Raw genomic sequence first — 26,613 nt, 5'->3', positions numbered from 1 at the left:
AAAATGCACAAAACTTCGTCTGCTTTGGTGCTTCTCCACCCCACGGTGGTGACAGATGAAGCACTCGTGGAATCCACCAAGACGAATATCGCCTCCAAGTTCCCTTCGGCCACGATAACCCAGCATATAATCGATCGTTTTGCTCTGGGGGCCGTGGAAGTGGCTGCTGCTTCGTTTGACCATATTGTTTATGTCAATCCTAATGAAAACCACTTGTCTATCGCTCCAGTGCTTATAAGCAAGCTCTTTGACACTTTGGTCCAGGGTGGGCAGTTGCTGGGCAACTTGCCTACGGATCAGGATCTTGATGTACTCATGGCGGGCTTTATTGTCCAGGAGCCAGGATTGTGGGTTAAGCCTGCTCCTGCTACTGAGACGGTGTTGCTTAAGAAGAAGGCTTCTAGCAATACGGGAAAGGCCTTGCCTACGTTCAAGAAATCTGCATTCAAAAAGGCTGCCCAGTCGCCGTCGGCCATGACGGATACGTCGGATAACACCGACGATGAGGATTCGGTCATGAAGAGGAAACTAGACAGTACAAAGTTGGCATACTTCAGCGAGGAGTCTGAGGACGAGGGAGACGATCTCATCAACGAAAACGACCTTCTTGGCGAGGAGTCACTGTACCTAGATCGTGTCAACGTGATTGTGCCTAAGAAGTGTGAGTTGCCTAACGGTAAAAAGAGACGGAAGGCGTGTAAGGACTGTACTTGTGGCCTTAAGGAGCTTGAGGAAGCTGAAGCTGACGACAGCAGGAAGCTCCAGGACTCTATTTTGGGCAAGATGGCCCAGCTGGCCACTGCAGAGGCCATGAAGATCGAAGAGCGTCTCAAAAAGAACAAAATCAAGTTCACAGAGGAAGAATTGACAGAAATTGACTTTACCGTCGAAGGAAAGACGGGAGGATGCGGCTCGTGTGCTCTTGGAGACGCTTTCCGCTGTGACGGTTGCCCATACCTTGGGCTTCCGCCTTTCAAGCCGGGAGAGGCCATTACCATCGACAGCTTCGGCGAGGATATTTAGCATCACTCATGGGAATAAACGGTTGGATAGAATGCCGAGTAGGTGTAGATGAAGAGCAGATGTAGTTTACTGGCTCTGTGGATGTACATGGAATTTGGCAGAAGGTGTCCATAGACAAGGCATGAATTGTACAAGAGTTGATACCAGGAGAGCCAATACTGGTCTGATCAGACATTTACTGGTATTTCCAGGATTCCATGGTGCCGTTTATAAGGTAGTATCGTCAAGTTATGGTGATATATAGCTCCAAGATGTGGAATGGGTACTAGTCAAACACTTATTGTAATGAATTTTTTGTCTTATTGTGATAATTGCCTTGAAAGACACCAAAAGAGGATATCCCACCTCTTTCAAAACCAATTGATATCTTAATAAACAGACCAGCTCATAAAATATCACCATATCCTTTGGTAATAAAAGAGACCATTAGATCTCCCCAAATTCACCTTTTTATTCTTATCCACATCCACATCCACATCCATCCAAAGAGCCACCAATCCACGTCAACACCACGTCACTGGTACATGCATTAACCTTCCAGAACACATCCAACCCCTCCCCAAACCTCCCACCACATCACCCAATAACCCGCCAGACATCATCCACAACTGTCCAAGCATCCAGTATCTGCATCTCCAGCGACGTCTCCACCTTCCTAGACCAATCAGTCCATCTACAAATCAACACCCACAATTCCACAGCCATACCGAAGCGCCATGCATTTGAAAGCACATCCACCGACGTAGGCATCTGTATATTCCCTGATGTAAACGCCTTTGCTGCAAAAAAAGCAACCCAAGAAATCCCAGTGTGTCTCTAAGTGGCTGTTTTTTCTTCCCAGGCCAGGGCCATTCGACGACGCATACGGTTTAAATTCCACCGTTTGGAGATTCTGGCGAGATGCGTTTCGAGAGGCGGACCGCCCCTCTCAAGGCTTACGGGGTTTTCCAGGCACCACGAGTTAAAAACAATAGGAGAACAATCAAATGTTCTCTTGCATTAGGAAGCAGCGGCGGTGGGTGAGTTGTTTCAGGATGGGACCAACTGGCGTGGGAGGACAGTATAAAGGGAAGGCAAAAGGGGAAGGGGAAAGGGGAAAGGGGGACGTTCTGGAAGGAATGCCCTGGTTGGGGTCTTTTTTTTTTTTTTTTTTCTCTGAAAGTGGCACTGGCCATGCCTTCATGCGGTTGACCTTAAACATGTAATGTAACCGCCACCTCCACAACCAGTGCATCTGCGTTGTGAGTGTTTGGCTGGGCTGGCATGACTTAACAGTGGAACAGATTTGTTGGTTATCTCCATACCATGGAACAGAAGACTCTCCATTAGCTTCCCCCAGGACCACCGTAAGCGCATAGCGTCCCAAAACGTCTCCCTCACGTCAAAGGTGCATGCATAGCAGTAAGCACTAAAAGTCAAGCATGCAGCAGAGGTATTGTCCACGCGTAATACAAGCGTTATGAACTGCGCATCTCGTAATAGCCTTTTGTGCTTATGGCGGTGAAACAGCCACCGAGCGGTTTTTTCTTGCTTTTTGCGGAGGGGGTCTGGTGGGGGTCGTTAAGTGCTGTTGCGATAGGGTTCTCTTCGATAGACGGGGCTTCAGTTCAAGGAACACACCAGTCAGTGTCAGGAGCAGACCAAGTATCAGAAACCAAAAATCGAATAAACGGTTCTGTCAAGTGTGTCAATTTCAACTTCATTGTTCCACATGAATTATAGTTGCATGAAGCGAAGGCAAATTTCACCTTGGGCTGAAAAATATCTTGGATTCATTTCATGCAAAGCCGTCCCGAAAAACACCCCATCACTAGTAGTGGAAGCCCTGGCTTGTCCTGACTTGTTCTGGCTTGTCCAAGGGACGTGTTAAGCCTTCCGTGCGTCTAACGAACCAAACCATCAAGGGCTTCTACCGTGTTTCTTCTTTTTTTCACTTGCGCCTGCGTTGATGCATCCCTAGAGGCTCCAAACTGGCAGAGCATGTTTTTTGTATTGTTGGAAGATGGTCTTCGAACCGTTGAGAATAGCAACCGTGGCCTCTCGTAGACGCTGTCAGCGTAATTCTGTATTGGTTTATTTTTACCCTTGTGGTAGCTGGCGTCCCGGGAACCGGAGCGCAATGGAGCCTTTCCTATTGGCCTTGTCCCTTACAGGGTCTAGCACCTATCCGGTTACCAGGAATGTCTCAGACGAAAAGAAAAGGATTTCTTGGAGTGTTGTACTTTCTTTCGGTAAGTTCGTCAATGTGAGTTCATGTAACTCTAAATTCACTTGCTTCACTTTATTTCTTCTCAATGACTTCTATTATCTTCATGAGAATGGCACTTTTCGTTTCTTTTCCATTCTTCAAAGCTTGGTCCCACAGACTACCCAAAAAAACCTTTCCTTGTCGCCGTATCCATGACAACAAACACAATCTGCTTGTCTTGCCGACAATAGGCCCACTTGGTCTCACAACCATCGACAGAGCAACGGATAAATACTGACACTTGGCTGAATCGGTCGGAGAGCGCCAACCACGGGAATAATACCGCCTTGTTTTCTTTTGTAACCGCATCAAACCGCCTGACTTTCCATTAGGTTATGAGAGATCTATTGTTGTTTGCTGGGTCCTGACATGGTTCGTAACCGAAAAGCGTTCCAAATGCTCTCATCTAGCATTTACAGGGTCTGGCAATGTCTGTACGTCGCTTGACAACGGCAGATGGATACAGCTTGTAACCAGGGCTTTACCTTCCTTCCAGGTTATGATCCCACTAGTATAGATCCCCTGGATTAGGAGCCTTCTTCAGACTATGCTGGATACGCTTGGATGCCGTGGTTTGAAGTGAAGGCCGGTATCGCTTACTCTGGTTTGACGCAAAGTCGCTGAAACATGTTGCTGGCCACACTGTTTTGATGTTTTGTTAATTTGGGAGCGATGTATAGGGGAAAATGGCCCTGAACCAGTACCCATGGCGAAGGGTGTTTTTTCTGATAAGTGTGCCAACGAAACCTGGACTCCAACGACGCTTCCTGACCTCCATTTAATTTCCTTATTGTTCCTCCATCCACATACGAGTTTATTCCGTTGGTTCCCCCTATTTTTGTCTTTTTTTATTGGATAATTGCCGTTGCGTATTAGCACCAGGCCATGACCCGCTTTGCTCGGCAATGTGAGGCGGACACTTGCCTAAGGGCTAGAAACTTTGAAAATGGAATAAGTAAAGGAAGAAATTGAACCTGGACCATACTGAATTAACCAGGTCTCGTTGTGATCTCGCTTTCTGGTGGTGGTGGTGGTTTTTTTTATGTATAATGTAGATTTTACGTTGACTTTTGAATGGGGCACCCTTATTGTTCAGGAGACAACAGCGCATTGACGTCGACAAAGCCAATGTCAGAATAAAATTTCTCTAGGTAAATGTTCTATTTTCTATCTTTCTTTGGTTTTCGAGAGATTCCTTGGAAGTTGTTAATCTATTGATGTTCAAGAAGAGAAGTGGAAGGCAGCAACCCTAGGGGAGTATTCAGGGGGTATCACCATGTCTACCACTTTAAATCCCAGGCAATTTTAATAAAAAATCCTTGTTTCCCTTGGCAGAAAAATCCACGGTTCTCCAGAGATCCAAATATACAACCTACAAATGAATATTCCAAATAATCAATTAATTAATCCATAATTTCCAGAACTCCAGCAGACCAAACCGCTTGCTATTCAGCTTCTACAGCCTCTCTGATCTGTGGAACAATCAGCAATGTCGATCTATCGGATTGGCGTCTGTCAACGTCCCATCGACAGATACAATTAGCCAACCAAGTACCCCTGGAGACAGAAACAAACGTGGAAATAAACAAACGAAGCCGAACAAGCGTCAAGAATAAAGCAAAGAACAAGGGTAAGCGACGATTGATGTTCCAGAGGGCTGAAAAAGCATCTTAGCAGTTACAGAGTGAAACATTCCGGAATTCCACCCACCAAGCACCAAATTATCGCCAGGCGGTGTCAGAGGGCCGGGAATCCACGAAGGCTAAACCTTGACCAAGTATTTGGCGTCTGTTTTTCCCAACTAGGAGATACCTACGAAACAAGGAGCCTGGGGGTCCATAAAGGGCCTTGTTCAACAAGGGGCAAGAAGTATACGAAAAGTAGAAATACCAAATAAAGGCCATTTACAAGTCCGTTGCCAGATGCTCCCAAGAAAAGACCAGCAGAAACAAACAAGACAACGCAGCAGCAGCACAAGGGCACTATTTGTTGATTTAATATATCAAAATAATTAAACCGCCTCTCTCTTCTCTCTTCTCTCTCTTCACCTCTCTTCACTGTCATCGTCCTGGTGAGCCCTTCGTCGATCGCCAGCCTCCATACCATATACTTTAGAGGCGTTGTTGCGCCTGATCAGCATTTGGGAATGGAACAATGCCGTGACCGACCACCAGCGACTGTTCAAGCATTGTCTTTCCAAGAAATACTACCATTGGCAAAATAAGTAAAATAAAATAAAAAAAAAAAAGTACAAGAATGCTCTCATTGAGGCGCCAGCACTAAACGCCAATTCAATGGGAAATCATTCGTGTGGGTGCATCAAAGGCACCTCTAAGTCCATTTTACCCAGCTAAGAAGCAGCGGGAGCTCCGGGAACCCAGTGATGTCAGGTTACGTTTACGGAGGGATATGGACTACGAGGGGAAGGGCCCAAAAAGATATATCGTAAAAGCTGTAAGAGCAAGAAAAACACAAAAAATAGCAAGGCTGTTTAGTAGTGCCGTAGGAAACTCAACAAAAGGTCAAAGGAGAAGGAGATAAAGGAACGTTAGCGCCGTCAGTGTTCATGAAGCTTACTTCAGTGCTTTTTTTTTTTTTTTTTTTTTTTGTTTTAAGGCTTTGCGTTGCATAGACTGTTCGGCAGAAGGAAACAGCAAAAAAAAAAAAAAAACCACTCACACAATGCAAATGCATGCTAACCAAGAAGGAAAAACCCCCCAAATATGGCGTCTTGGGCTTGGGCTTGGTGCATTACAAAGGGATAGTGAAAGCCAAACACAAGGCCTTCTTGGATGGAGGCGCACAAAGCGTCTTTCCTCCCAAAATAACCATACAAACACAGAAGTACAGGGAGAGGGCCCGCATACAATGGGCCCAAAAGAGAGGGTCTTCTCGGTAACTCTGCAAGGGTGTTTGAGTGTGTGCTTAGACGAAACGCTACGGGGGAGAGTTGATGATAGGGGAAGAGGGAATAGAGAAGGAAGAGGTTCCTGGAGGGCGTAGGGGGATGGTTGGGAAGAGGGAAACTGGGACATTCCAGTAAGATGAGTGCCAAATCCGTAAGGGACGAATACCTAAACAAGAAAAATTCCTTTCCTCTCTGGCTGTCCTTTTTTTTTGTTTTTTTTTTTTTTTTTTTTTTGCAGTGTTGCCATACCACCTTTATTTCGCATTCTGCGTATGCAGACCCTGCGTTGAGCCTATATTCCCTGACGCAGTAGCTGCATGGCTCAATAGGCCACGGGCTCCTAACGCTCACATTGCACATGCTGCGCCAGCACCACCCGATCTCTTGAACGCCAGCATTTACCAGTAAAAGGAGCATCTCAGCGGGTTTAGATGTTTGATCAAATCATCCTCTTCTGGGAAACAGTGTCCCGAATTTTCTCGTTCCAGTGCTGTTTTTCTCGTCTTCCCAGCACCTCTGGAACTGGAAATAAATAGCTTTTCTCTATAACTCATCCTTCTATCATAACTTTATCAATGACCATAACTTGCTGGGATTTGCAATTTTCCTTGTAGATCCCCTTCAAACCGAGCTTCCATTTGCTGTTTACTAAAACCAGCCTGGCTTTCTTCGCTTGTGAGTTTGACGCTGTAGATGCCTTGTTTAATGCTGTGGAGCCTCTTTTACAATACTAAATAATATCCATCACATAATAGCCCTTCCCAAGGCTTGTTCCAACACGCTTTCTCTATATTTCGTATTTCCTCATTTTAGACTCATTGTGCTTGGCTACCAGCCGACCCGCTTGTGCTTTGTCCAACGTTTCTCTGAGTAAGCTTGGCTCGCCAGCATCAACAAAAAGAGAAGTCTACATTGGCTAAATGTAATAAAAAAGTATATTATCGGTCTGCTCTCGGTCTGAACAGAAATTACAAACTCGTGGTTACCCTGGTAAAGCCATTTGCAAACGCGAAGGAACCACCGGCTCTACCGATGGCTGCCCTTGCAAGCTGGCTTTCCCATTTGTTTGAAAGCCGGTTAACGGCAACATAGTGTACATTTCGTCGTCATTCTCTCCTTGAGCGCCAGTCTCATATCAATCAAAATAAAAAATCTCAACTCATCTTTGGTGTGGTGCTTGCGGTTGCATATACACCTCGTGGCCATTGTAGGAGCTGCCTCCCATGGCGGCCGTGGGCAAGGAATTAAACCTTTGTTGATGTGAACCACCTTGTTCGTAGCCCATAAAGTGCGGCTGGTTCATGTCAACAAAGCCCATCTTTTCATTAGGATGTTGGCCCTGGCCTTGTCCCAGAACAACCTGCTGCTGAGGCAGACCTTGTGCCTGTTGCTGTTGCTGTTGTTGTTGTGGTTGTTGTTGCTGTTGTTCAGGGAAGCCAAACTGAGGCCCAACTTGATTAAAAGGACTTTGAAACACAAACTGGCCCATTTGCAGCAGCATATAAGGATTGCCTTGTTGCTGTGGCTGTTGCGATTGTTGCAATGGCTGTTGCAAAGGTTGTCCTGATAACGACTGCTGGCCCAGCGAGTACTGCTGTTGGAGCAGGAAAGGCTGCATTTGTGGAGCAAAATTCAGCGACTGGTTCAATGGCAGCTTTTGTAAATTTTGTTGTCCCAACAAGCCGTCCTGATCCGACAGCAGACTACGCATCATATTTTGTTTCTGTTGTTGCTGTTGTTGCTGCTGCTGTTGGTTCATTTGGGCCTGACGCATGTGCTTCTGCTGACACGACGGACAGTGCTTGCCCTTGCCGTGTCTACGAGGCGTGTAGCGGTAGTTTGGGTATTTTTTAGCGTGGTTCTTCTTCTCTTCTTCAGCCAAATTCGTCCAGTGTTCTCTTTCCTGAGGCGAAAGCGATCTCCAGCGGCGACCCAATTCACGGGACACTTCTGGGTTAGTTTTCGCTTCCGTGGACTCGTCAAGCACCGATTGGTGGTACTTTTGGCGAAACAAAATAAAAGCATTTCTGGGACGAGGAATACGGTTCGGATTCGACTTGCAAGTGCATTTTTCTTGCACCTGAGGCCCGGCAAACGGAACTGGGTGTGACAGCGGGCCGGGCCCGCCTACAAGCGGGTGCTGAGCCATCATGGGAGCACTGGGGCCCGGAATTGAATTGTGGGGAGCTAACATGGCAGCGGACGCTGTATAGTTATTGTTAAGCGGAGTGGCCGGGGTGTTATTGATACTCAGGTGGTAGCTGGAGCTCTGGGGCGCCACTTCTGGCAGCGCTTGGTAGCCAGGATAACTATTGGCAGAGGAAACCACCGGATACATGAAATCCAGCAGCGTAGGTGCTGGGCCAGAGCCAGAAGCTGATGCAGTCGCAGCTGGACCAGTGGAACTCGACGTGGATGTCTGGGCAGCGGTTTGGGAGCTCAGACTCAAGGGCATAAGATGGGCCAAAGGAGGCAATGGCGGGACAGTGGTGTTTTGGCTGCTGCTGCTGGTGCTGTTGGTGCTGCTGGTACTGTGGTTGTGGTTCTGGTGATGATGGTGATTCTGATGTACTTCTTCCACGCCAAGTTGATCTGGTTGGTAGAATACTGCTGTGGACATCAAGTCAGGAACAAATGAGTGCCTGGAAATGAAAAAAGGGGAAAAACCTGGACTTTGTGTTTGTGTGGGGGGGTCAAGGGTATTTATACCTTTTGGGGATGGGTTTCAATTGGGGGGATATGGGGAGGGAAGAAGTGAAACAAAGGGGAAAAAAAGGTGGTTTGAATCCAAACGGCTGAAAACGAAAAGATGGAAAAAATCCCAAAACAAAAAAAAATGTGGAGCAGCTTCCGAGACTTTATATTTGATTGAGATAGGAAGGTCAAGAAGGTGCGTCATTTCGCTGTACATAGACAAGCGGGTTTAGAACGGACATCTTAGTTGTGAGGGTAAAAAAAAAAAAAAAAAAAAAAAAACAGGAAAAAATATATAAAAAAGACGTGCAGAGGTGCAGCGTGCGTCATGCGTGTCTGAGTGCGTCTCTGCTCTGTTTTTTCATTTGTGCATGCAATGCAGATGCGGTGCGGTGTGTGGCCTGTATGAAGGTTGTATACTGCATATAGATCAATTTATGCGCATATGGTTGCTTTTGTGCACATGCACCCAAGAACGCCCTAGGGCAAAATACACTTCTTGGAGGTCTAAGCTAGATTCGCTGATACTTCTGTGTGGCGAGAATTGGCGTGTAAAACCGCTGCAGTGTACGATTACACGGGGCAGGCGCCGACGAAGAAAGCAGAAGAAGCTGCAGATAATCCGCGGTGTGCTTGTATGCAGTCCGTGCATGATCCTCCTCATCCTTCCAACTGTCTCCTTTTACCAGCCGAGCCGACCTCAAATCTACCGTATCGAGTTGTAGTGTGAAAAGACCAAGTGTAGAGACTTCCCAAATGTTAGTAGAGACGTTATGGATGTCCTGCAGGCAGTCCCTTGTCTCCCACCAATCACAGCCCTTCTTTTGGTTCTTTTCCTTCCACTCTCCAGCCGTACGTCTTCTACCACCCATTCAAATCTCCACATATAAACCCTCCCATTTAAATTGCGCCCCTCCTCGTCAACCCTCCGATCCCATTGAACCTTTCTCTGGTCCCCTCAATAACAAACCACTTTCCAAACACCTTCGGCCCGGGAAAAGTTACTTTCCTTGACGAAGAGCTTCTTTGGAGTTGGCTGCGAAAAACAAGAGACAAGTGGAAAAAAGAAAGCCTTAACTTAACAAGAAACATGACAAAAGGTAAAAATCCCCAAAAGCGCATTATTCAAGCAGCTTTGTTGGTGGATTCTTTGGGCTTTGTCGGTGGTTGGGAGAGGTTTCCGAACTTCACGATGGACTTCACGAAGTGAAGTTCGAGTGAAGTTCATGAAGTGATGATCTGAAAGTAATCTGAAAGTAATCTTCAAGCAATTTTCAAGAAATGAATTTCAAGTAGTACTCCTAGTGAAGCTTCAAAGCTCCGCTTCAAAGCTCACCTTCAAAGCTTACCTTCAAAGCTTCATCCTTGTAGGTTATCGTTCCCTTTTGCTAGGAATGATCGACGCATTATTCATAGAAGGAGACGCCAATTGTGGAAGCTATAGTCACTCGTATCGGTGCAGCCGTTGGGCAGAGGAGGGTATGTTTTGTCATTGATGGATTGCATGGATTATGGATTGGCAGGAAATAGGTCAAGTTGACGGAGCTATGTCGTTTTTGGGGGCATCTTTTGTTGTCTGAATGTCCAGAGGAGTATCTCCAACGCAAAAAGACATACAGCCAACAAACCTGGGAAATGCAAATTAATGCAGACTCCAAATCCGAAGCGGATCAATTGGAGCAGATCCAAGGACCCAACGCCTGGGGTTGAATCTCGAACACTGGTATCTCCAGAAGGCCCTAGACCTTTTCTTTGGTGATTCCAGAAGGTTTCTGATCGTGCTGGACCTTTGGACCTTCCTTTTTGGCAGTTTAGGGTCCGTTTGAATGCTGATCTTTATGTGAAAACTTGCTTGAAGCTCATTTTTACCCCTACGACTCTCATTCCCTGTATTTCCCTGTAATTCACCATTTCTTGTCTTTGGAGCTCGGCAAAAGGATGTTTCATTTCTGTACGGGCTGCACGCCGGGCATGTTCCAGTGCCTACGCCTACGTCGGTGCCTACATCGCCACCTACGCCCAAATCAACCGTTTCTCGCTTTTATCACCAAATCCACTTCTGCTTGGCATTAGGATGGTTGCAAAAAATGCCAGACTCTATGGTAATCCTAAATCTCCTCCTGCACATAGCACGGAGCGAACCCACGTCCAGTGGTGCATAAACAGTGAGGAGCTGGTGCAGCGGGTATCCTGGTTAAATGCAGAACATGCAGGGCCCATGGCTGCACGCGTGCGTCGACAAAGCCTGGAACAAAACCACCTCCAAAAAGCCAAAAAAAAAAAATCCATCCCGGCCATTCTCGGAATAACCTTATCCCCCATACTACCCTACCAGAAACCCAACCTTACCAAACCTTATTCTCCCTTTTCTCCCCTTTCCCCATCCACCGCCCCTACTGCCGTTTCCAGACCCCCCAGACTCGGCCCTCCTCCCTGTTTCAGGCACTTCTCCTTCCCCCCCGCATCTCCAGAACCTCCATCCCACGTGAAGATGGCTTTGGGGCGCCGTTGGAACGCAATCAACGTATTTGACGATTGCGGAGTTTATCTCTTCTTGTTTCCGTCGGTGATGGTGATATTTCAGGAATAAACGAGCTGCCAACTGCTACTGCTTTAGCTGCTTCTAGCTTTCCACGTCTTTCAGGGCTTCTTTTCGCTCAGCCGTGCTGTCTTTCTCAAAGTTGCCTTACTATGAAGATGGACTGTTTTTCTTGTTTACTAAGAAAGATTGACGGCTCTTCAAGGGTCTATTGTTTGGGAGAATAAGGTGAGAGAAGCGATACTCGTTAAAGGGTGGGTTTTTGGTGGGGGATTTGAGCGAGGTGCTGCGGCGCACTCGAGGCATTGGAAGAAGATGGAGGTGGAACACGCCTAATGGGGTAATTGGGACGTTTTATGGAACGACGTCCAAGCCTTGTGAATATACTTTATTCATTCCCCAATGTGCTTAATGGTAAATGTTGAGGTGTTTTTTTTTTTTTTTTTTGACTTTTTTAGCAGCCATAGGTAGTAAATGCGCGTACTGCATATAGCGAGGACGAACAGACAAAAAAAAAGCCTAGGCACTGCGTGTATCGTGCACGCTGTAGCATGAGGTATCTTGGGAGCATGAGGTGGGGAAGGACACAGGATCAATAAAGGCGGCCGAGCCCCAGCTAAGCATTTTACTCAAGACTTTTGTTTTTTGGCTTCCTTCTGTGTGCTTTTTTTTAAGGTTTTGATTGCTTGCTGGAGGGTTTTTTTATGCCCCGCATTTTAATTATTTTTTATTTTGGGGGGGAAGTATGCTGCACGTCAGTAAATAATATTTCAACTGTCAATGCGGCCAGCGCCAATCGATGTCCATTGAGGTTTGCGCTCTGGTCAGCATGGCGCGTTTGCGCTCCTTTTGTTCACATCCCCTGTATGCAGTCCGCACCGGCTCGCGAACGTATCTGCATCTGCAACTGCAACCTCCCACTAACGGGTCGGTGGGTCTGCTTCACCAGCCACAAGGCGGGCCTCTCCCTCCTTTTCTGCATTGACACTTGCTGACTCTGTTGCCCTCCAGCCCCCCTGACCTCCCCCTACCACTAGCCACATGTGGCTAGTGTCCCCCCTCCACAAGGACCCTTCTCTCTCTCTCCTCAATCCCCCAACATCTAGCCTTTCTCTCCATTCTGGAACACCCCCTGAAACATCCACCAGAGCCCCAGAACCCCCCTCCAAGCCTTCTTGTCTTTTTACCCCTCCAGTGCTCCTGTCCTTTTCTCGCTTGCAATCAATCCTCACCGATCTAACGCCTTTCTTGTCTGTCTCGATCATCCAGGGTCCTATTCGTCAACCGTTATCGCCCATTGTCTTTGTAACCCGTACCTTCCATACTCCCTCGTCCTTATTATGCCAATTCCACTCCTCTCTTTTTCCACCATCTTTCCGATTTTCCCTACAATGGCTCTTTGTCTGTCCCAATCATGTTATCCTGGGCCCGCTTGGGAAAGAACCTTTGGCTTTGCTTGTCCACTTATCTCTTTCCGTGTAGACTTGCCTGGGAGACGTTTCTTTTTTTTTTCTGGCCTGGCTCCACCAAAGCGTCTTTTTTTTCACGTTTCTCTGGGCATCTTTAGGCCTTTTGGGTTGGTTCCTTTCAGGGGAAGTGACACAAAGACAACAATGTCTCTTTGAATATACATTCTTTTGCGCTTTTGCCCAGCGATCGCCACGGCAGATCTCTTTTTTTTTATTTTACGGCGACACCTGTTGTTGTAGTATGTTGTAGCTGGAGAAATTCCAATGGGTATCCCGAAAGCTTGAAAAGGCGTGCCGGGTCATGCTCGTCACGTGCCTCGTCACGTGCCCGAATTATCAACACCTCACCTACTACACTTTACCTTCAAACTTGTCTTACCATCCATACCATCTTCACAATCCATGTTTGCTAGTTACCTAGACGGCAAAGACGACTTCGTCTACCCTGCCATAATCACCAGGGACGATTTCGCCGATAACCCAGACTTTGATCCAGACTCGTTCCTTTACGACAACCATAGATTCACTTCCTTAGATTCCCTCCTTAGAGACCTCAAATCGCTTTCCCAGACGCTCAACCAGGACCTTTTGGACTTGGTCAACAGCGAGTACACGAGTTTTATCCAGTTAGGCCAATCCATTGGTGGATGCTTGGACCTTATCAATAACATTTCGCTTGATGTTGGCAAGTTCAACCAACAGCTTCAGTTTTCGAAAAAGAACCTTACGGATTCTTCAGTTACGGCAAAAAGAGCACTCCAGCAGAAAGAGCGTCTTAATGTGCTTAAAAATAAAGCTAAATTGATCCTTTTGCTTAACGAACAGTGCTCCAGCTTTGAGACGCTTCTAGGGCTTGACATTGGTGAACTCAGCAGTGAACGCCTTAAACCAAAGCTTTCTACGTTAACTACATTGTACCTTTCTGCTACAAAGATTTATGCTATTTTGAACGAGTCCAAGGAGGACGAAGGATGTGTGTTTTTTGAGAAGAATCTTAAAACGAGGCTTCTGTCTTTGCAACTTGAGTTCAAAGCATATATAAAAGAAACTCTCGATACTGTCAAGACGAAGCCAAGCGGGTATGAAGACGTGATTATGAGCTTACTACATTGCCAGCGTATTGTGGGTAACGTCTCGGAGGCCAAGTGATTAGGCTAATGTGGATTTGAAGGTGGAAGGTGAGATTGACTTTGGGAGAATGTGAGACTTCAGGCATGGTTGAAATTCAATTAGTGTCCTGCTTTGATAGTTCTGGAAGTCAATTGACCAGTCGTTTGTTGCAATTACGTTGTATATGGTTCACGAGGTTTGTGGGTGGAAACTCCTCAATTGGATTTAAATGGCGACTTCCCAGGCATACCTGACGTCCTATTAGCTGGTCGTTTCCCTTCCAACTGTTTTTGAAGATTTTCAGTCACTTGAAGAATTTAATGGCTGCAAAAGGTAGGCTCCTCATGCTCGCCAGATGAACACCTCAAACTACGAACGACCCACTAAATTTTTCCTGAAAAGCCGCTGAATAGAGTTTGATCAGGCTTAGAAGTCAATTTGATCTCTACTCCAATTTCCAGGCCAATCCATCTGACTGGCTCCACCATCCATTTGTTAGTGCTCAGAGTAACGCAGAGCCCGCGTAACCACAGGAACCAACCACGCGGCGACGAATTGGCTAAGTAAGACAAGGTTAACTATGGGAGAGAAAAGCGGTACGCGCACGACCGCGAACCAGATTAAGAAAAACTAAGAGAAACCGATATCAGGACATTAGAGAAGGACAGCATCCCCTACAACATAGACATCAAATATGGGGTTCGGAAAGTTTTTCTACGGCGACAAGAAATGGGAAAATGTCGACGAGAACCCAATGCCCAAGGACGTTCCAGACGTTGAAGAGGTGGGTGCGACCTCAGCTCCACTCTTAAGTGCTGCATTCTTCATTGGCGCCAGATGTAAGCCATATAATGACGATTTCATGTTGTGTAAAGACGAGAAGAACGGCGGTACCGTTGAGTGTTTGAAGGAGGGCAGAAGAGTCACTAGATGTGCGGTTTCTGTGTTGCAGGACTTGAACAAGCACTGTTTCGACGAATTCAAGTTGCACTACGAATGTCTTGAACAGGAGAACCACAGGTTGGGCGGCTGCAGAGCCAGTGAAAAGTTGTTCAACAAGTGTGTGTTTGACAAATTGAAGTTGGAGAAGAAGGTGCCTGGCGTCAAGCCAGAGGAGCAGATCCACTTGAAGGAGAACCCTATCTACACCGGTACTGGCCAGGATAAGGCCGTGACACAGGCCTTCTTGAAGGGTAAACAGGAGGAGTCCGCTTAGACACAGGGGACGTGGTTGAAAATAAGTTACTTGCATAATCAAATATCATACAGAGAGGAAGATGTAGTAGCAGGGGCGCTTTTGACGGGCCCGAAGGGCACGTAAAAAGGCCAGAAGGAGGGAACGAATAGTGGTGATCCAATATGGTGTTGCTTTTTCTTAGAAGGCATTGGATAAACTGATTGCATTGACTGAAGTAATCATAGTAGAATCCGCCGGAAAGGCATTTGAAGAGAAACAGAAGCTAGGAAGCCGTTTCGGTCTCTTACAATCACTTTCTTTCACTTCATGTCTATTTTTCAATTTTTGTGGTAATTCTTTTTAATGTAGTATTTCGAAGTTTCCATGATTATGGTACTTCTCCCTCAAAAGTTAAAAACTTACAAACATCCACCCATTCTTTTCAATAAATAAAACTTTCAACACTTGATAAAAAATTCAAAAACAAGAGAATCACCCAGATTTCTTTGGCAAACGATCCATCAAGCCATTGGCTTCCTACAGTCTTTCTATTGGCTGCAAAAGGCTCATTCTGGGTCAAGCAGCCTTCTTTATAGAAATGAAGAAATATCAAAACAAAAAAAGGTCCTTTAAAGGCCTTTTTATGGCAGACATACAACTCGTTTGCGTCATATTCACAAAATAGAAATCTTAACCAATTGTTATGCTTCCTCACAGCCAGTTACCACTTCCAGAGAGCACCAGAAGCCATACAAGACACCACTATATATATATATATATATGGATATATATAGCATAAAAGTAAAGTACTCCAGCTTCCACCACACGCCGAATAAACATCAAATATTCCAATAAAAAAGCAACCTTTTAACTACCCATAGCACTTCCTCTTCCACTGCTGCCTAACCACCTGCTTATATGGCTGCAAAATAAGTTGCTACACCCAAAACCCACACCTTCCAATAAAAAGACAGAAAAACAAACACACCCATCCAATTACATCCCCAGTCCCCCAATTAACTATAAACTCAAAAAAATCAAGCAAAACGAACCCAAACCATCAACTGTCGTCCCATACTGGGAGGGTCGTGCGCGGCACGCTACATCGCCTAAACAAACGCTACCAGATTTCTCACTACACATTGAAAAGCCAACTTACCTGCTTCACCCGCACATCAGCCCGCTTATATAACTTCAATGTTTGGTGCTTCCTCTTCAGGAGGCTCGGGTCTTTTCGGCACCTCCCAGCAGAAACCTGCTTTTGGCTCTCTGGCGTCTACAGGTAACGTCAACTCCGGATCGGGGTTTCTGTTTGGCTCCAGCAACAACAACCCTGGTAGTGCAGGAAACACTGGTGGATCTGGTGGATTTGGCGGGTTTGGAGGCCAGAATAACGCTTCTTCGGGCTCTGCAGCTCCATCTGGAGGTCTTTTCGGTTCAAGCAACAATGCCAACCAGGGCTCACAGTCAACACTGAACCTTTTTGGCCAGAACAAACCTGCTGGCGGTGGTCTTTTTGGTGGTGCTTCGTCGAATACTGGTGGTACTGGCGGAGGGCTCTTTGGAGGCTCGAATACCGCGTCTAACCAGCAGCAGTCGAATACTGGCAACACCTCTGGAGGTCTTTTTGGCGGAGGCTCTTCTAATACCACTGGAAACACCAGTGGGGGGCTTTTTGGTAAACCCGCTGCTCCAAGTGGCGGTGGCGGAGGCCTTTTTGGAAGCAGCAACCAGAACACTGGCGCTGGCAACACTTCTGGCGCTGGTGGAGGGTTGTTCGGCTCCTCTAATACCAACACAGGCAACACTTCTGGTGGCCTTTTCGGTAAACCAAACACTTCAGCTCCTTCCTCGTCTTCTGGTGGTCTTTTTGGTGGAAGCAACACTCAACAAAACCAGCAAAGTGGAGGCTTGTTTGGCCAGTCTAATTCAGCACCTCCTTCTCAACAAAGCAACGCCAACGCTAACACAGGCTCGAGTCTTTTTGGCGGTAGCACAGTTAACAATGCCCAACCTTCGTTTTCATGGTCCTCGCAACAACAGCAAAAACCTCAGCAGTCGAATTTGTTGAGTTTACCTACATTGTCCAATTCACAAGCTGCCAGCCAGCAAGCTCCTTCCTCGTCATCGTCAACATACACACCACCTATTAATGACCAGCTTATCAAGTTGAAAGAGCAGTGGGATCCAAACTCGCCCAAGTGTGCTCTCAAGACTCATTTCTACAATAAATTCAACCAAGAGGAAATCAATGCACTCATGCAACAACCAAGGCCGGCAAACGAATCGCCAGAGGACTGGGACAGTGCCATGTCTGAACGTCCTTCTTCTCAGCATTACCCTATAAAAGTGACTTCGTTCAGCGACGTGTCGCAGAGAATAGAGACACAGTTGGACCATGTTGCAAAATCAAGGATCTTGCTCAACAACATTAATGAAAAACAAACCCAGCTATCGTCCAAGCATGATTTAGACAACACAACTAGAATCCTCAAAGCTAAAGCAAGACACACAAAACTTTCCCGCAGGCTCCTCCGCTTAGCTACGGTGCTTGCCATACTCAAACTCAAGGGATATCCTTTGCTACCCGAGGAAGAGGAGATTTCCAAACAGTTCCAGACATTGAATGCCAGACTTAGCGATCCTAATGGCCCTGTTGGTAAACTCAGCGATCTTTACGCTCGTCTTGCCATTCTCAAAGGAAGAAGCGAGGACCTCTCGTTGCAATTGGAATCATCTATTGGTAGTATACACGGTGGATTGAACGACATCATGAACGGAAAGGAGGGATCGGCTATTCTGGTTGCTGAGGGCAACAACTACATCGATCAGATTGTCAACCAGTTGACCAAGTTATTATACAAGCAGCAGGTTGGTCTCAGTTACCTCAATGAGCTTTTACAGAAGGATTTGGAGACTGTGGACAAGAAAATCGCTACCCAAAACTAGATTTTTGGTTTGACTGGAGGAAAGAAGCCGTAAGACGTCGAGTTCTTCGCTCTGGTTTCCCGAATGTCGAGCTCCTTATCCAAATCCATGATATCCTCGGCACTGACGACCGCATTGTCGTCCACCTTGACAGAGACGTCCTGACGTTCTGCGCCAACCAAACTGACGCCATGTAAGCCTGTTTCCACGAAAACCCGTTGGATCTTATGGTATTTCTGGAAATTGTGCCGTATGCTGCTGACCACGTCGTCATAGTTGCCTTCCTCAAGGAAGACAAACGGCGAGGAGACCGTGGAGGTACTCATTCTATACTGATTCATAAGACGTGATGCATCGGGTATGAGAGCGTGTTTAAACGGCACGTGGATCTGCCCATCCATATACTGCCCATCATTTTCAATGTACGAATATCTCGGGAGCCCTATTAACCTTCGTAGTCTCCCTGCTAGCTTCTCTTGTTCCCGTCGAAGCTCTCCAGCCGTTGGCTGTATATCTCGATCAATGCCAGCGAAAGGATCAAGCTGGGAGAGCTGGTCGCCTGGACTCAACGTCACCGTCACTTGCTGCCCAAACAAATGTGCCTCTGTCTGTTTCGTCTTGGCAACACTGAAGTACTCTACCGTTCCTAGCTTGCCAAAACAGTCCCGTATAAACCGCACCTCCTGGGCATTAATCGGTGCCGGAGTAAAAGCGTACCTTGCCGAGACTGTCTGTTTTAGGTATAGTGCCGCTCTGGCCAGTAGCGACATGGTAAAGTCGATTTTTCACGGACTGGAAAAAGAGTATGGGGTAGATTGGTGTTTTTCTTGCACAGAGTGTAGATGAGCATCACCAACATCCTACTACCAAGACCCCAAAGTACATGCTTCTGGTTCTCACAGAGACGCTCTCACGTGGGCTCAATCGAGACGTCCCGAGCTCTCTAGCCGAAACGGCGGTTCGACTATATAAGCAAGCAGGCCTGGAGCTGCAGTTTTTGGTGTCGACCAAGGCGCTAGGGTTTCCAGAGGATTTGGCCAAGACAGTGTACAGATTCATTTATGACAACTTGGCGGCGCTAGATACGAAGGCGACGGACGTTGCTACGGACCCGCCGGTGAAAAAACCGAGAAAGGCGAAGACTTCAAAACTTGCGCTTAATTTCGACGAGGATGACGATTTGGACCTTGATCAAGGCTCCTCCTTGCTGGCCAAGGATAGGGAGCCCAAGAAACCGAAGTTTAAGAAGTTGAAGAAGGCAGATACTCAGAGGTTGAAGCAGGAGCCGGCAGATGAGGTGGGGGTGAAAAGGGAGCCAGATATTGTTAAGCGTGAGCCTGTCAAGAAAGAAGAGCATTTGAGTCTATCTGAGCTTGCAGAGCTTGAAAGGAAGCGTAAGGAGGCCCAGGCTTTGGTCCAGGAGACCGAGGAGTTTCATCGGCTCGAGGACGACGAGTTTAGCATTGAAAACGACAGAGAATGGTATGCTTCTGAGGATATGGCACACCAGGCACATGTGGAAGACTACGAGGACTTGGACTATAAGCCAAAACAGCGACCTCGGCCTAGGAAGGGTGCTCAGCGGACAGGCGGTGGTTTTGACGCTGCTACAGGTGAGTATATTGATTATGACCATGATGCTTCAGAAGCCCAGCTTCAAAGAGTACCTATTACGACTCATTTCTTGATCCCGCCATTTTTGGAAGGCTCGGAGGGCGATTTAAGGCCTCATTTTGGGAGCACTCAAACGTCCAGAAGCACTGGACCGAGTGTTAGCGCTGTCAAAGACCCAGCATCTGAGCTTGCAGAAACAGCCCGGAACGGTAGTTTCATCGTTAAGGATAGAAAAGCCAAGAAAGAAAGAGCCCAGCAGGCAAAGGAAAGAGCAACCGGCGAGGACGGTATGGCCTCTGTGGTTAAGAAAGACGATGAGAAGGAGGAGAAACAAAATGAGGAGGAAATCGAAGAAAAGGCTTCCTTTGAGAGTATCCAAGAACAAAGAAAGACCCTTCCAGCCTACAAATGCCGAGACGATCTTATGAGAATTATTTCAGAAAACCAGGTTGTGGTGGTCATTGGTGAGACTGGTTCTGGTAAGACTACACAACTTACCCAGTTTTTATGTGAAGATGGGTACGCAAAAAGCAAAGATAAGCACGGCTCAAGGTTGCTTGTTGGGTGTACACAACCCAGACGTGTGGCTGCCATGTCGGTGGCCAAAAGAGTGTCAGAAGAAATGGGATGCAAACTTGGCGAAGAGGTGGGTTACTCCATCAGATTCGAAGACAGAACAAGTCCCCAAAAGACATTGATCAAGTACTTGACAGAAGGTATTCTTCTTCGTGAGATGCTTGCTGATTCTGCTCTAGAACAGTATTCATGCATTATCATGGATGAAGCGCACGAGAGGACCCTAAACACTGACATTTTGCTTGGTCTTTTCAGACAGCTTCTACGGAAAAGAAGAGATCTCAAGCTCATAGTCACCAGTGCTACCATGAACGCTGACAGATTCTCTAGGTTCTTTGGTGATGCTCCTCAGTATGTGATTCCCGGAAGAACCTTCCCAGTTGAGACATTCTACTCCAAATCGCCATGTCCTGACTATGTCGATACAGCAGTTAAACAGGTTATAACCATACACCTAGCGAACCAGGGCCAGCAAGGAGATATTTTGGTGTTCATGACAGGTCAGGAAGATATTGAAGCCACCTGTGAAATGATCCACGAGAAACTAGATATGCTTGAGAACCCTCCACCGCTTGATGTGTACCCGATATACTCCACCCTTCCTGCTGATGTGCAAAAGAAGATCTTCAACAAGCTGACTGCAGAGCGCCGAAAAGTCGTTGTTGCAACCAACATTGCTGAGACTTCTTTGACGGTGGACGGAATAAAGTACGTCGTGGATTGTGGTCTTGTCAAGGTGAAAGTGTTCAACCCCAAGCTTGGAATGGATATTTTGCAAATGGTGCCTATTTCCATGGCCAATGCACAGCAAAGAAGCGGTCGTGCTGGTAGAACAGGCCCAGGTATCGCTTACAGGCTTTATACTGATAGAGCAGCTGCACCTTCTCAGATGTACGTGCAGCCTATTCCAGAAATCCAGCGTACCAACTTGAGTTCAGTTATGTTGATGCTCAAGTCGCTTCATGTTAGCGATGTTCTTCAGTTTCCGTTTTTGGATACACCTCCACGAGACTTGCTCAGCTGTTCGTTGTATGATCTCTGGGCGATTGGTGCTCTTGATAATGTTGGTTCTTTGACGCTGTTAGGTGAACAGCTTAATGTTTTCCCAATGGAACCAACTCTCGCCAAGCTCATATTACTCTCCACTCAAGAAGAGTTTCACTGTTCGAGGGAGATAATCATCATTGTCTCGATGCTTTCTGTTCCCAACGTCTTTTACAGGCCAAAAGAAAGAGCAGATGATGCTGATTCCGCAAGAGAGAAATTCTTGATTGCAGACCTGGACCATTTGACTTTGTTGAATGTCTTTGAACAATGGGAACAGAGAGCCAAGCAGAAGAAAGGCAGTTTGAGCTTATGGTGCACTAGAAACTTCCTTCACTACAGGTCCCTCATTCGTGCAAAAGATATCTACAACCAGATTATGCTTATCATGAACAAGAAACAGTTTCCAGTGCTCAAATCGAAAACAGACAGCGATATCAGAAAATGTCTCTGTGCAGCTTTCTTCCAGCAACTGGCCAAGCTCGTGAAGATGGGCGGTGGCAGAGGCCAAGTCGAGTATGCCAATCTACGCCAGACATATATGACCATGTACCTTCATCCTACATCGGCATTGGCTGGTGGAGGCGACTTGAGTCCTCCGTTTGTGGTATACGACGAGTTGGTACTTACCACCAAAGAGTATATGCAATGTGTTACTGCTGTGGAGCCAGAATGGCTACTCAAGTATGGCCATATCTTTTATGGGGTCAGTGCTACTGTTAGAAAGCAGATTGAAGGGTCGTTGGACTTTACATTGGTCGGTAAGGATGACTGGGAAAAACGGCTAGAGGAGGACAGACAACGCTCTAAAAAGCCAGATACGCTGAAGGCTACAGAAAAGACGAAAGTGGTACCTCGGGTCCGTCGGGGTTTTTAGGTATATACATGTCAGACGGGACCTTTTCATAATGTAATATAGACAAGCCGAAGCGAGTGGTTTTTTTTTTTGTCTAGTTGTTGCCATGACAACTCTAGCACGGTGTAGGTTATTTTCTACCTTTTTTGATCCCCTTTATAAGTTATTCGTTTCTCGTTAAAGCTGGACATTATCGATAAGTCTAGCGACACCAGAGCCGTCCGCCTTTGGCACTCTGACAGCCGTAGAAACGGTTGCACCGACATCCAGACTAATTGTCTCTAGGTCTTCAAGCGATTCTGGATGAGACACAGCGATGTACTCTAGTTTCCAGTCCGAAGGCATAGTAGAGAAGACTTCCTTGATAGCTCCAGCGACAGCTTCAGCAGAAACAGGCTTGCCAGAAGCAACTTCCTTCTCATAGTAAGCCTTACCAGCACAAAGACCCTGGTAGATGAGCGAGCACTGGTCCTTGGCCTCTGGCGATAAGTACTCGTTTCTAGAAGACATGGCAAGCCCGTTAGGCTCCCTAAGCGTTGGGCACACCCGAATGGTCGTATCCATAAGCAAATCCTTGACTAGATTCTTCACCACAACGCACTGCTGGGCGTCTTTCTGGCCAAAGTAGGCATTCGTAGGGTTCACCACGTTAAGAAGCTTAGTGACAATGGTAGCCACGCCTCTAAAGAAAGCCGGTCTCTGTGTGCCCTCAAGCTGCTCAGAGCATCCCAAGACATTCACAAAAGCCCCCTTCTGCTTGTTCACGTCCAAAACAATCCCACTAGGAAACATCTCCAGCACCTTAGGCAAGAACACCGCGTCCACACGGCGTCCTAGCGACTCAAGCGCCTTCAAGTCCCGATCTAGCGTCCTCGGGTAAGCGTCCAAGTCCTCATGAGGCGCAAACTGCGACGGGTTGACGAAAATCAGCACTATCGTACGGTCGTTTTCGGCAAGACTCTCGTTCACAAGGTAAGTGTGGCCCTTATGTAAAGCGCCCATAGTTGGCACGAAGCCCACAGACTCCTTATTGAAGAAGCACTGGCGGCGCCACGCCCTGACCTGCAGCACGGTTCGAAGAATAGGAATAGACAGTGAAGTCATGGGGTGGAAGGTGGAGGGTGGAAGGTGGAAAGTAGTGGTGATGATTTTCGCGATGAGTCAAGGCCAGTAGATGCCAAGGCTGGTGAAGAAGATGTGGAGAGGTGGTGGATGGAGGTGGAGGTGGAGGTTTGGCAGTTGTTGATGCCAGGAGGGGTTGGTTATTTGATGGAGGAACCAAAAGTGATGGTGGAAGTGGTGGTGGTGGAGGTGGAGGTGGAAGAAGGTTGGTTACGGTTTTCCTATGTAGTACTGAAGACCACAGAGACGGTGGTTTCGAGAAAAGAGGTGAAAAATTGGATGATTTAGGGAGAAACCGAGGAGAAGGTATATATTGGCTGCCTTTTCAAGCTGCTTTTGGGTTTCTGGTGGACGGTGATAACCAGCTTTTTGTGGGGTACCGAACGGACCGAGACCGCACAGAGGGTGGTATTTGTATGAAGTGAAGGGAAGAAGGGGAAGAGGAAATAAGGAGAATTTAGTTTGGATTTTGTTTAGTAGAGGCATTTACTGATTTCTACTACTGTCATTTAATTTATGGAGGTGGATAGCTGGTGGTGGATAGGTAAGGCCTTTTTGTGGAGTACCGAGGTAACTGAGCTGATGAGACATCTAAACGACGAGGAAGAAAAGGTGGTTGGTGGTGGCTGGAATGGACTCGTAGTTGGTAGTTGGGAGTTGGTAGTTGGTGGAGTGAATTGGGTGAATTAGGTAGTTGAGGTGGAGTGGTGGAAGTAGATGAGATAGTAAGGCTAGAGTCCCGTGTGTGGCTTTTAAGCCTTCTATGAAGATTTCGAGCTTTATAGGGCACTGCCTAAGCTGCTTGGGTTAGGGTAAGGTTCATTAAAGAAGGTTCATTAAAGAAGTTGGTTAAGGAGGTAGACTACAATTAGTACTTCTAACTAAGGCTTAAGCTGGTTTCCTGACAGAATATGTAAAAAATGTCTAATCAAGATCCACTAACTGTACACTGAAAACTACTTATTTTTCGGATTCCATTAGTTGTTACCGGCCGTTCCTTCAAAACAACTATTTCTTCCCACAGCCTTCTTCCAAAACACGCAATTACGTTTTCCTGTAAGCCATTACTCTTCCTCTAACAAGTCCTCCGATCTCACCTATTGGGAATCCACCAAGGTTCAATTCCGCTCAATCTACAGCTGCTCGTAGATGTACCGTCAGATCACGATCCATGGATCTACAGAAACCTTAATAGCTTTCTTCATGCTCTTAAACTGCAACCCATTCAATCTATAGTACCAGCACATGATCCGTAACTAAAAACGTAGTAAACCCGGGATCAGCTTTATTTCCATTATTTTACACTTCAACCTCTGTTTCTGCAACTTGGATCGGTTAGCATTATTGGCTGGATCTACCACTGAAACGATCCCTTGTTCATTTATGGATCCTCTTGTTTCGCCTTGCATCGTCTTTATGCTGCCTCCAGCGTCGTTACGAACTTGCATTACATAACAGTCGAACGCATCCCAATGCACGTTTGTTTGATTTTGGAGAACATCGCTTATTTTGCTGTTTTTCCGTTCTTTGACCGAGGCCTGACGTTGTATAGATAAAGTGTTGTTCTGTGGAGACAGCTCACCCAAGTAACTAAGCAAACCTGTCTTATTTACCCACAAACCAAAAAACTACAAACTGCCCTTCGACAACCCTTCCACCCAAACCTTATATCATCCTCTAAAAACCATTCCTTGGCCCATACCTTATTCATCCAGCCATGGAGTTAACGGGTATACCGCACCGAGGACATACCTCCAGCCCATCCACATGGAAGTTTCTGCCCCTCAATCGCCCAGAACCAGCCACTGTCACGTTCGATTATTCTCTACGTTTCCTTTATGGAAATAACGGTTGCCCCGCTGATACCTCGGATACCGTTTCATTGTGGAGTGGGTGCAAATGGCTGCGAAAAGACGGTTGGAGAGACGAAAAGACGAGCTGGACCGTGCCAGAGATAAGCATTCGCTGGGGGAATTAAATTAGTGTCTAGCTTGATTCTCCACCAACAACATACCAGCTTTTCAGGCTCTCTTCGGACTTATCCGCCCCGTTAGGGCTAACTCCGCTGTCTGATTTTCATAAGCATATCCCACGCAGTACAATATATCTACCACTCTTCTTCTAAATTCATTTCTCTTCTTTGTAATTTATCATGTTTTCCCTCGAGAAGAAGACTGCTGACGGCGCCTACCCAAGAAACGCTGGTTCCACCATCTTGCCAACCGACCGCGTCAAGCTAGTCTACAATAAGTTCTCTCCAACCACTCCAGTGGCTAAGGATGTCACCAAGGTGAACCTTATATTTGCCCATGGCTCTGGGATGAATAAAGGTACTTGGACGTACCACATTCAGAAGCTCTACGAGGCGAGCCAGAGCAATCCTCGCTGGAAGGTGGATAAGGTGATTGCAGTTGACTCGTTTAGCCATGGAGACTCTGCTGAGCTTAATAGGGAGAAGATTGGCTGGACTGCCGACTGGAACGATGGCGGGAAGGATTTGGTTGAGGTTGTAAAGCACGAGATTCGTACTACTGGCGACTTTGAGCAGAATGGGTGGTCCAGGAATGTGCTTATTGGACACTCCATGGGAGGCTTTGCTGTGCTTTGGGCTGGGTACATGGAACCCCAGCTTTTTGATTCAATTATCTCTATTGAGCCTGTGATCCAGTATGACCAGCTTATGAACGACTGGTTCTTCAACCGTATGAAGAAGGTGGGTAAGTTTATTGAGAACAGCTACCCTAACATAGAAGCTGCCCATGAGCACTTGAAGAAGAAGTCTTTCTACAATGTCATGGATAAGAACGTGCTTGACCTTTTCGTTGACGACGAATTGGTGCATGAAAAGGACGGTACCGTTAGAGTCAAGGCAGACAAGAGACACCAGATTGCTACCTACTGTGGTGTGGCTTACTCTGCTGAAAAGGGAATGGCTATTTTGGACCAGCTTGAGATTCCCTTTTTCCATATCACTGGCGCTGACGCTTTGTGGACCCCTCGTGAATCTGTAGACTGGATTAGAGAACAGGTTCCTGAGCATCTCATTGAAGCTGCTGATATGCCTAAGGGAGGCCATTTGACTCATGGCGAGCAGCCTCTTGAGCTGGTGAAGTTATGGAGCGACTTTATTGATAAGCGGGTGAAGTTTATTGAAGAGGCTAGAAAGAACTTCCCTGAGGTCAAGTATGGCACTGACAGAAAGAAGATTTTTGAAGAATGGTGGAAATACATGGACGCTGCCGACGTGGAAGGCTTATACCACTTCAAGACTGTTCGTCCCAAGCTTTAAATTGGTTTACACGTAT

General features: G+C 46.7%; 9 protein-coding genes across 9 annotated transcripts; 6 read left to right on the top strand and 3 right to left on the bottom strand. All coding sequences in view use genetic code 12, as the record gives it.

The window, feature by feature from the left end:
- Window positions 1-3: 3 nt before the first annotated feature.
- DRE2 (electron carrier) lies at window positions 4-1,023 on the top strand (the record flags this gene model as incomplete). Its single annotated transcript, XM_025488188.1, has 1 exon — window positions 4-1,023. The coding sequence occupies one exon, from the start codon at window positions 4-6 to the stop codon at window positions 1,021-1,023; it is 1,020 nt and encodes a 339-aa protein (XP_025342850.1).
- A 6,315-nt stretch (window positions 1,024-7,338) lies between these two features.
- On the bottom strand, window positions 7,339-8,634 carry RFG1 (HMG domain-containing transcriptional repressor; the record flags this gene model as incomplete). Its single annotated transcript, XM_025488187.1, has 1 exon — window positions 7,339-8,634. The coding sequence occupies one exon, from the start codon at window positions 8,632-8,634 to the stop codon at window positions 7,339-7,341; it is 1,296 nt and encodes a 431-aa protein (XP_025342849.1).
- Window positions 8,635-13,283: 4,649 nt separating this feature from the next.
- CXQ85_004572 (Golgi transport complex subunit) lies at window positions 13,284-14,030 on the top strand (the record flags this gene model as incomplete). The annotated part of the gene is made up of 1 exon (XM_025488186.1): window positions 13,284-14,030. The coding sequence occupies one exon, from the start codon at window positions 13,284-13,286 to the stop codon at window positions 14,028-14,030; it is 747 nt and encodes a 248-aa protein (XP_025342848.1).
- A 655-nt stretch (window positions 14,031-14,685) lies between these two features.
- CXQ85_004571 (uncharacterized protein) lies at window positions 14,686-15,207 on the top strand (the record flags this gene model as incomplete). Its single annotated transcript, XM_025488185.1, has 1 exon — window positions 14,686-15,207. The coding sequence occupies one exon, from the start codon at window positions 14,686-14,688 to the stop codon at window positions 15,205-15,207; it is 522 nt and encodes a 173-aa protein (XP_025342847.1).
- Window positions 15,208-16,365: 1,158 nt separating this feature from the next.
- CXQ85_004570 (FG-nucleoporin) lies at window positions 16,366-18,062 on the top strand (the record flags this gene model as incomplete). Its single annotated transcript, XM_025488184.1, has 2 exons — window positions 16,366-18,003; window positions 18,051-18,062. 2 exons carry the CDS (start codon window positions 16,366-16,368, stop codon window positions 18,060-18,062), a joined length of 1,650 nt encoding a protein of 549 aa, XP_025342846.1.
- A 51-nt stretch (window positions 18,063-18,113) lies between these two features.
- CXQ85_004569 (uncharacterized protein) lies at window positions 18,114-18,866 on the bottom strand (the record flags this gene model as incomplete). The annotated part of the gene is made up of 1 exon (XM_025488183.1): window positions 18,114-18,866. One exon carries the CDS (start codon window positions 18,864-18,866, stop codon window positions 18,114-18,116), a length of 753 nt encoding a protein of 250 aa, XP_025342845.1.
- Window positions 18,867-18,979: 113 nt separating this feature from the next.
- Window positions 18,980-22,207, top strand: CXQ85_004568 (DEAH-box RNA helicase; the record flags this gene model as incomplete). Its single annotated transcript, XM_025488182.1, has 1 exon — window positions 18,980-22,207. The coding sequence occupies one exon, from the start codon at window positions 18,980-18,982 to the stop codon at window positions 22,205-22,207; it is 3,228 nt and encodes a 1,075-aa protein (XP_025342844.1).
- A 156-nt stretch (window positions 22,208-22,363) lies between these two features.
- Window positions 22,364-23,290, bottom strand: PAN6 (pantoate--beta-alanine ligase; the record flags this gene model as incomplete). The annotated part of the gene is made up of 1 exon (XM_025488181.1): window positions 22,364-23,290. One exon carries the CDS (start codon window positions 23,288-23,290, stop codon window positions 22,364-22,366), a length of 927 nt encoding a protein of 308 aa, XP_025342843.1.
- Window positions 23,291-25,460: 2,170 nt separating this feature from the next.
- Window positions 25,461-26,597, top strand: CXQ85_004566 (triglyceride lipase; the record flags this gene model as incomplete). Its single annotated transcript, XM_025488180.1, has 1 exon — window positions 25,461-26,597. One exon carries the CDS (start codon window positions 25,461-25,463, stop codon window positions 26,595-26,597), a length of 1,137 nt encoding a protein of 378 aa, XP_025342842.1.
- Window positions 26,598-26,613: the final 16 nt, after the last annotated feature.

This window comes from Candidozyma haemuli (genome assembly GCF_002926055.2).
Source record: "Candidozyma haemuli strain B11899 chromosome Unknown H_2014730914, whole genome shotgun sequence".
Taxonomy (NCBI): domain Eukaryota; kingdom Fungi; phylum Ascomycota; class Pichiomycetes; order Serinales; family Metschnikowiaceae; genus Candidozyma; species Candidozyma haemuli.
The sequence above is the reverse complement of the archived record's forward strand: the minus strand, read 5'-3'. Positions and strand labels throughout refer to the sequence as shown.